The sequence below is a fragment of the Oratosquilla oratoria genome, chromosome 11 (genome assembly GCF_046742065.1).
Source record: "Oratosquilla oratoria isolate Oo_2021 chromosome 11, ASM4674206v1, whole genome shotgun sequence".
NCBI lineage: Eukaryota > Metazoa > Arthropoda > Malacostraca > Stomatopoda > Squillidae > Oratosquilla > Oratosquilla oratoria.
The window spans coordinates 64,116,716-64,126,715 of NC_134787.1; the positions used below are offsets into that span (position 1 = coordinate 64,116,716).

At 39.2% G+C, this 10,000-nt stretch overlaps 2 protein-coding genes across 2 annotated transcripts in view; one reads left to right on the top strand and one right to left on the bottom strand.

Moving 5' to 3' along the window:
* The window catches only part of LOC143029882 (uncharacterized), a 31,186-nt gene extending 25,928 nt beyond the window's left edge, over positions 1–5,258 (top strand). The window contains exons 5-6 of the mRNA XM_076193052.1: positions 2,027–2,784; positions 3,333–5,258. Coding sequence (XP_076049167.1) covers positions 2,027–2,784; positions 3,333–3,609 — 1,035 coding nt within the window. The 3' untranslated portion in view covers positions 3,610–5,258. The remainder of the gene's footprint in view (positions 1–2,026; positions 2,785–3,332) is intronic.
* A 119-nt stretch (positions 5,259–5,377) lies between these two features.
* LOC143029881 (uncharacterized) overlaps positions 5,378–10,000 on the bottom strand; it is a 14,551-nt gene continuing 9,928 nt past the window's right edge. The window contains exons 4-6 of the mRNA XM_076193051.1: positions 9,808–9,903; positions 7,772–8,538; positions 5,378–7,591 (exon numbers count right to left, since the gene is read on the bottom strand). Of these exons, the coding sequence (XP_076049166.1) occupies positions 7,333–7,591; positions 7,772–8,538; positions 9,808–9,903 (1,122 nt within the window). The 3' untranslated portion in view covers positions 5,378–7,332. The remainder of the gene's footprint in view (positions 7,592–7,771; positions 8,539–9,807; positions 9,904–10,000) is intronic.

The following is a 10,000-nucleotide window of genomic DNA, read 5'->3' on the forward strand; positions in this document are numbered from 1 at the left end:
TGTCTTTAAAGTACCCCGAAGGAGTCTTCAAAGTTTCCCGAAGGAGTCTTCAAAGTCTCCCGAAGGAGTCTTCAAAGTATCCCGAAGGAGTCTTCAATGTTTCCTGATTTTTTAACAGATGACTTCACGCCTCCCTTATTTGAAAACCACTGATGTATTCTATACATCTCCAGTGATTAATGCTAGTTAATAAGTATCAAGGAAATATAAAGCCAAAAGCCTCTTTATTTACATTTTTCTTAAGAATAATGCAACCCATATTCCTCGAAAATCTGTCTTGCAAATATGAAAACTAATTTATTTCTTTATCCTTTACGAAGTATTCATCTTTGTGTAAGATATATTCCACTTTGTTACAAAAGACTTTTGTATAACACATCAGTATTACTGGTTTCTTCTTGTTTGGTGTATTTGAACTTTGAGATTTGAGGTTGAAAGAATGAAATCGAAGGCCTTTCTGAAGTTTTACAGAATTATATCGGTTGTCGTACCCGTTTCGCTTCTGTTTTTCAACCTACAACAGACAACTTTAAGACCTCAATCTGTCTGTGTGGTTTTCCATGCTCTCCAGCTAGGGAACGAAAACCTTGTCGTGGATGGCTTTTGTTTGATTTATTTTTTGTTTGGCGATTTTTTTTCCTTGACCTCAGCCTTCCTGCAAAGAGATACCATAGTGTTAAAAGAAACCAAACAGAACTTGCTGAATACGATTTAGGATAGATGTCGTTGGCATTGCTATGTTAATGCCTCTTGCTCGTTTTCGTATCCCAGAAAATTGAGGTTGAAGGCAAAACGAATGTGATACTGACGGTAAGAGGAGTTTTTGGGGATTTGGTACTAAGTAGGGACGTGATGTTCAATGTAGCCTATGGTAAGGGATAGAAAGATGTTTAGGGAAGAGAAAATATTAAAAGGAAGAACAGGAGGAGAGAGGATGAAGACTACATTCGTCGTTCTATTCCCAATTTTCACTTCTTTCGCAGGTCCGGCACTGCTTTTTATTGTTCGAAAGGAAATATAATTTTTATCGCCTCCATGCAGATAATTAGATTATTAGCATACGCACGGAAATAATTCAGTATTGAGATTTAAACTGGTTGCCCTATGCAATACCTGAGGTACAATTCCGGCACCCGAGAAAATATTCGGAACACTGCAACGCCGATGATTGCACGCGTTAAGGGGTGACTATAGCTCATGGATGACGGGAACGTTGGTTGCAGGTCCTATGATGGGTGAGTGAAAAGGAGGGACTAGTATCTTTTACCTTGTCTTATGGACCGATACCACAGATGATCTATTATTCTATTGTGTGTTGTAAAAGTACGCATTGTAATTTATCGTAGGCAATGTGTATATCTGACAATTAATCGCGATTATGGACTACCATTTGAAAGCATAATGATAGAAATAGGCCGATTTTACAGTGGTTCTTTTTGACATTAAACTGTGTTATTCAGAGGTGTAGCCCACACAAACTATGATTCTGGCTTCATCATTGTGTTCGTAACATCGACATGATTTCTGAGAAAAAATAAATATGAGTACATAAATGAATAAAGAAAAAATTAATCAAACGTTTTGATGTTTTACGTTATAATATCAGAGTTCTCAAGTTTGGTTACTAAATTTAGTGTTTTGCTTGATTAGGATAACAGGAATAATGAAATTATCTTTTTTTTCTACCATTAGATAAGCATATGATCGGAATATCTATAATTTTGAATTAATTCCTTTTTGAAAAATCAGTTATATACACAGGCGGGGTTACATTATCTCTTTTAGGAAATAGTGTATGTTTCCTATGAATTCTTATATGTCGAATCCAGTATGTTTTTCAGTTTTGTTACCGATAGCTTTCTTGCTCCGACATACAACACGTGCGTATCAGTAATTCTAGGCAAGAATTACTGATTATGATAACTGGTATAATCGACCAAAAACAGTCTTTTTATGTTCAACTTTATATTTTATTGTTTTCATTTTCGTTCTTCGAACTAAAGTTGTTTTTGTTTTTTGCTTGCAGACTCTTGGTAAGACCTTCATGTCCGTGTTGGTATTTGGGTTCCACCACGTCATCACAGACGAGACCACCAACTTGATCATTGCAGGCCACTTCCTGACGCTTCTTAAAGAAGCGATGAACAATCAGAAGAAATCAGAAGCAATTGTCTTCAGGTTTACCTCATGTCGCCAGTCTAGTCTCTTATTAAGATGGGAAGAAATGAAGGTGATGTTGAGCACGCGGGTTGGAGAAAGACAAATGGAAATGAATAAACAGATGCTCGCGTCGTGTCCGAAGCTTCTAGAACTTAGCCCGGCGAACCAAACCGAGAGATCGACCCAAGTCTTGACACGACGACTGGACAAGACTTTATCATATAAGTTTGCGCGCAGGTGTAAAAGAGAGAGCATCAGCGTGCATTCTGGGTGTTGCGCTCTTCTCAATCTCGCACATGCCGTCCTTATGGCTAAAGCCGACATTAAGCAGGATGGTCCAGAAGGTTTCTGCATGACGACATTGCACGCCGTCGACATGCGTCGGTACATGTTCGGCAGCAGGAATAAGCTCGGGGCGTACGTTAACGTTTTCCCCCTGGAACAATGGGTCGATCCTCAGGTTTCCGTTAGCGGGGAGTTCTGGAATCTTGCAGTACAATTTCATAAGAAATATCGCGAGAGAATCTCTGACAAGGCAGCTTTCCTCTCGGCATCTTCGTATTACGTGTTGCAAGGGAAAGGAAACTCGGCTTCTAACGCCAGTCAACCATCATTATATTTTGTGTAAGTAACAAAAAAAAACTTGGTCTTAATTCAAGAATAAATTGACTTTGAGATAATGTATAATATCCATCATTTTAAGAAGCTTTTGAGGATTGTATATACATATGTGTAGACAGGAAAGAGTACATTAGTTCATCATGCATACGCTCCAGGCCCACCAATAGGACTAGTAACCTGAACAAAGCCTTTATTATTATTATTATTGTTGTTATTATTGTTGTTAATATTGTTATTATTATTATTATTATTATTATTATTATTATTATTATTATTATTATTATTATTATTATCATTATTATTATTATCATTATCATAATTATCATAATTATCATAATTATCATAATTATCATAATTATCATAATAGTTATAATAGTTATAATAGTTATAATAATTATAATTAATAATTATAATAATTTAATTTAATAATTTAATAATTATTATAATTATTTACAGTAGACTTACACCTTAAATGACCCTAGATTCAGACCCTCAAAACATCCGTTTAACCAATTATTTCCTAAATCTTTCCATTGCCTCTCTTTTTGCAGAGCTAGTAACCTGGGTAAAGTGGACAAGTATTTCTGTTCGTCTGTCCTCTCCAAAGATTTATCCAAATCATCGACATGTGATGTCCACCTTGTCGACCTTATTCAGTCCACGTCTCGATCAGGTGGCACTTGCATGGCTCACATCAGCTGCCATGTCTTCCGAGGAAAACTCACTTTCTGCGTCGATTTTGATACAGAGTGGTTGACGGAAGAAACTGTACAAAATTTGTTAAACATTGTAGAAGAATTGGCAACGCATCTCGCAGGCTATCTGTAAGGTAAAAGGGGCGAGATGTGTTTTTAATGACAGGGAATAATCGTGTAATCAGTTGGTGGACCAGTTTCACACAGCATTGTAATTAGACAATGCTCGTAGAGGAATGTTGTGCCCATTTTTTTTTTAACTTAAACTATCCATCCCATCTACTGTCCTCCTTGGGTATTTGCTTTACTACCTATATTACAGGGGTGGGGAACCTTTTTGATTGTGGGTGCTAAAATCAGCCAAGTATTTGCTACAAATATTTTCTCTTGTGCAAGCGGATTAAAATTTTAGGCTACATCAGTGGTTCTTAACCTTGTTGGAGGTACTGAACCCCGCAAGTTTCATACATGCATTCATCGAACCCTTCGTAGTTGGAAAAATATTTTTTTTTCTTCAAATTCAAAACATAGGAACTACATACTGTATTAGTGCACAAACTGTACCATGGCTCATTTGCACACGAAATCACTGTGTTCAAAGAACAAAACAAAACATGAATTTCACATAAAACAAAAACATATGAATATTTGGGGTGAACCCAAGGGTGAATCAAACCGCCGAACCCCGGAAACTGACTCACCGAACCCCTGGGGTTCGATCGAACCCAGGTTAAGAAACACTGGCCTACATATATAAGTATCCCTTGCTCCCTTCACCTCTTATAATGGCTCCAATCCACCGCCCAGGGCAGCATACGTCATAAAAAAACAACTTGGAGATTTATTTATTTATGTATTATTATTATCATTCATTTATTTATTATTATTAATTTATTTATTATTATTGTATTTTTAAGCTGAGCTCTGACTTTCGGGTGCCGGAAGAAGGGTAGTAAATGTGGCAGGTTTTGTGCGCGCTTGTGAAGTCCCCTACTCCGGCTGTATGATTTTACATATTTATTTTTTGTCGTCACTATGTGGCAGAGGGCAAGAATACTGTCACCTTGTTACTTTGTGTGTCGAAAAAAAGAGATTAAATGGAGGGTAGAACGAAGGATCTATTTTATTTATTTATTTATTTATTTATTGAACGTCCCCTTTCGGGCTACAGGGAGAAGGATGTCAAGTCCTATTCCCGTCCCGTTCTTGTCGCCTTATAAGACTCAAGAGGAAATACTTAGTGGCAGCATTCTTTTCCCCCACCACAGGAATCGGCGAAATGAGGCTATAAATATTCAGAGAAATGGTACAGGACAGTAACAAGAAAGGGGGGGACAGTTGCTGTATAATAAAGTTATCATCATTTCTCTATAAATAGAAATTCCCTCTACCACAGGCAAAATGATGTGTGGCTCTAGTCCGTAGGGGCGCCCCATAGAGACCCTAAAGTATCAGCTGCATGCTACTTAGCAGCTTTTAACCCCACAATAACATGCAGTCAATACTACTTTGTTTTTTGGCTACCTCCTTTGTAAGGGGGAAAAAAGCCTTCGCTATATGTATATATGTATGTACCTAAATCCTTCGCTTCTTTTCCTTCCCATGAAGACGCGAGGCTAACATATGTAATAGGGGAATCCCCCTATATATTAGGGGGATCTCCCTATGTAATAGGGGAATCTCCCTATGTAATAGGAGATCGAGATCTTTGTGTATAGGAATGTACATAATATTATAATCGTTATAATTTGTATTATACAAATAATAAATTATATATTCTTTCTTCGGTCTACATAATACATCCTTCTTAGTTCGTTTTAAGTTTCATATCACAAGAAAGTGATGCAGTGTCTTCAGTCAGACACTCGAACGGCCCACATCAATTGGAACCTTCCAGATGTCACCGCGAAGTTTGGTCAGTTGTTGGAAACATTACGTTCTTCTAAAAAGTAATAAAGTATGTGCGAGATTTTGCAATGTAACGAAAAAGATGCTCTATATAGACCAGGACATGAATTACATAAATCAAACAATATAAGAACATAAGATGAAGGAGACTGCAAGAGATCATAAGGCCTATACAAGGGAGCTCCATATCCATGACCACCTGTCATCCCTATCCATTAAGTTGTCTAACCGTTTCTTAAAACAACTGATACTATCAGCGCTCACTACATGGTTACTAAGTCTATTTCATTCGTGGACCACCCTATTAGTAAACCAATTCTTGCATATTTCCTTCTTAAATCTAAATTTGTCCAGTTTTAATCCATTACTGCGAGTCCTGCCCTGTTGTTTTAATATATTGACCTTGTTTGCATCACCCTTGTTAAAGCCTTTGATCAACTTGAACACCTCTATTAGATCACCCGCACTCTGCCTCTCCCCGTACAGCAACTTTACCGACCTGGATATTAATGACACACAGAAAATAATGCAAAATATACTTACACTGAAGATTACCCATTTCCATTCAATGAATTAAAACACACAGAAAAGCTTAATGAAATGTATGGTATTTTCCTTGAATTTGAGTTTTATGACAATTTAGCTTTATTTCAATGGAAAAGAAATGAGCATCAAACCTATATTGTAAGCAAAGAAGGTCATTAAACTTGTCCTTGCCAAGTCATAGAAACAACAACTTACGAATAGTGGCTAAAATATCTCAAATGAACGAACAAATCAAGAAACAAATTTAATAAACAAACGAGTGAATAAATACGTGAATATGAAAATGAAGTCCAGAGCCTTTTAAGAAAAATTTTGCAAGGCAGTACAAAACCTCTTTGGTGCCCCGAAATAGGCAGATTTTCTCAAAATTAAGAAATTGATGCCCAGTAAATCTAATTATTAACGATAAACACAAATAAAAAAGAAGTAAGTGTGATGTTATAAGTATAGTGAAGTTTGTGTATGTGAATGTAAGTATATGTCAGGCTGGGGTTAGTCGAAAATGTTTGTTTTCGAGAGGTTGGCCGAGTAGATGTTGCATGGATGTCGTGGGACCTCTTTTACCTCTTGGGCCCCGGAACGAAGTGCCGCCTGGTGAAGTTGCCACCGTGATCCATGCCAGTTCCCACAATCGAGTGAGATTTTTTCCACAAAATTCCCACAGGGAAATCTGGATTTCCACATTTTCCCACAAAAAAGAAGGAATTATTATATATACAAACAAGTTCATTGTAACATATAATTTGCTCATAAAACATCCCATGTGAGCAAAATTTATCCCACAAATTTGTGGAAAATTCCCACAAAATGGCATCTATGCTTGGAACGTTATAACGCTTTCCTGGACTAGTTTCATTGTGCAATCCACCTTTTAATCGTGTATACTGCTTAAGAAGCGTGTACACTGCAAGAAACTAAATGACCAGCATCACAATTGTCAGTAGGATACTACATTCAGTTGATAAGCCAATCAGTTGTCGGTATTCCGAAAGGAAACCGTGGGACGCAACCAGCAATGGTCCTGATTCTGCAGTCCGAAATATCTTTCCAGAAAAATCTATGGGAGGACCCGAGTACAGTTACCTTCTGCCGTAGGACCACGAATTCCTGGTCAAAGAAACTCAATGCAACAAATAACTTAATGCTTGTGAAGGCCGTTCTACTGAGGTAGATGTGTAGTGATGTACAATTATTAATACAGAAAATTAATTATGGTGCGCGTACATCTATAGAAAACGATTTCTTGAAGGCGTGACCTTGCTACAGGTGGATGTCCGTGATAAATTAAAAGCAGGCGTGTATCAACCTTTCATTTTTCTATCTATGTCACACATCATGTCACATTAAACGAGAGGCTGGATGCCAGCCTCGATACATTGAGTTACAATTTACGACCGTGTTGTTATTTGATGGACACTGCTAGTAGTTTCTCGACTGATTCCAGTAAATCGTGAGCTAATTTGTCTGACATCCACTCGGAAGAGTAAGTGATCATGTACATGAACCGGCCTCTGAATGTATGGAAATTGAAAAGCGCCATATAAGGAGCACTTTTCATTGAAGAAGACTGAAGAATTTCATCGAGCTGAAGACAACTTCCTGGTGATTCTTTAGTGACTGTCGACGGGAAGAACTTGTCTACGCAGCCCATATTGCTGGTTCTAAACAAAAGAAAGTGAGATGCATTAGAATACACACCTTGCGCAATTAGTTGAAGTAGTGATGGTAAGTCTGCTCTACACACCACTAGAGATTGCAAACATGGAGTAATCTATCCCGTTTAATAAATCCCAGTGAACAAGTACAGTGAATCTAACCCAAGAGAAGACCGACATACTCACACGTAATAATACACGGGCGACTTTTCACACTCCAGACGACTGTAACCTTCATTCAGCAGCATGAAATAGCCAGCCGCCATCCTGCAGGGACCTCTGTTGGCAATATTCTCGTGAGATTTCTTGTGTAGCTCAGATGCAAGACTCCAGAGCCTTTCTTGAGAAAAGCTCGAGGCGTCAAGGGTCTGTTCCAGAGGATATGCACTGACGTGAGCTCCCAAACTGCTGGAAACATCACCCCACCAGTACCGTCGCATGTTGATGACGTGCAAACTGTTGATAATGAAATCCTCAGCGCTGTCCTTCAGCAGGCCAGCCTCGTCTATGACGGCTGCATAGGCAAGGTTTAGGAGGGCGCTGAAGGCTGAGTGGACAGTCACATTTTCCTGTTTGCATCTTCGAGCGAAGGCAGACGACCCAGCCTCATCCAGGTGTCGTACCACCACAGAGGTCCTTTGGTCGATTTGGCCCGAAGGTTTCAGATCGAGAAGTTTGGGTGCGAAGTCAAGACTGCTTTTGATTTCTTGTATCATCCTTTGTTTGGCCCACGGGTTGACCAGCATTTTGGCGACTTCCCAGCCCACGTAGAGCTCGGTTTGTATAGAGCGGTGGAAGGAGAATTGGGGGATCTGAGTTTCGTGAAGTTTAGACTGGATGGCATTTTCTATCAGCGACAAAAATAATCCAGCAATCTTGAAATTGGATGTCCCGTCGGTGATGGCATGGTGAAACCCAAACACTAGGACGGTCCGGAAACCCTTTCTTTCTGTCTGAAAAAACACAAATTACGTAATTAGTATTTTATTAATACAACAAAAGGTTTATAAGGATTATAGGTGAGGTAGCAAGCCAGTGCATGTACCCAACTCCCACCCATCCAACACATGTTTGTCTCTCTTTTGAAAACCTTTTAGCTCCTTGTGGATGAAAGATCATCCTCTGTCCTCTACCCACTGTCCGGGTCAGAGGCAATGCAACAAGACAGTAACATCCACACCAGGGCAGGACAGCTGAAACTGGTTTAACCCCACCTCTTCAGTTACATGGCGACCCTCCCCGTCCCCTCATCAATAAATACAGTGTCGTTGAATAATCTCTCCATATAGTCCTCTCTTCGCATTTATTCCTAAATACCTATTTCTCACTACACTTTTCGTTCCCCCAACCCATTTACTTGATTCCTTCACTCTAAAATTTACCTCCACCCCGTTCCTCCATTCCCTACTACAAGTGACCTATACTTCAAACTATCCACCTCTTCTAGCCTCTCTCCTTAAATACTTAACTCCAACTGACTGCCACCCAACAACCCTTGTACGTTTTACCACTTTATCTTTACTAGCATGTATTCATTAGTATTACTTGTACTGATAACGGGTCAACATCGAACGTTTAATGGTTTATGAAATGTCTGTCTATATATCGAGAGCTTTCTTCCCCCTTATAAGGGAGATAGCCAAGTCAGAGGCATGTACCTACTCCCACCCATTTCACTCCCTTCCACCACCCCTTCTAATCTCAGCTCCTCATGGATAACAAGTCATCCCTTCATCCGCCAACTGCCCTGGGTCAAACGCAATGCAGCAAGACACAGTACATTTACAGCAAGGCCGATTCACTTAATCGGTAACCCCCCCTCTCCGTCCCCTTATACAGAAAAAGAGAAGACGGGGAGAAATCCCTTCGGGCTGCGTCAAAATATCCACACATAAGCACACACTACAACCCATCCCTCCCTTCCTTACATAGCAGTATCATCCACACACAGTCCATTATCCACTCATTCCTGTCTCCTGCCTTCTTCCTTTCTTGCTCAAATGTACATTCCAAAAATCTCTGACTACTTTGTATGTTCCCCAACTATCAAAAAAGGGATCATAATCACAATTAACTTAATATGTTGCAAACACAACTCTTAACATAAGCTATATTGAAGTTCTGTGAACGTAAATCCATTATTTATTTTGTGCTGTCATGTTATGGTGAATAGGGACGACGCAAGACTGTTGGCTAACTTTAGATTCCAGATGTAACTGTACCTGAGCGTCTGGAGACTGCTGGAGGACATGGACGACTCGAAGGCGCCAAAGAGGGTCTTCTGTGCTGAATTTTTGGTGTAACATCTTCTCGTGATGCTGAATGAGTAAACAAACAAGCAAATAAAAAAGAATCAGTGGAAAACAATGATATACGTGTGTGTGTGTGTGTGTGTGTGTGTGTGTGTGTGTGTGT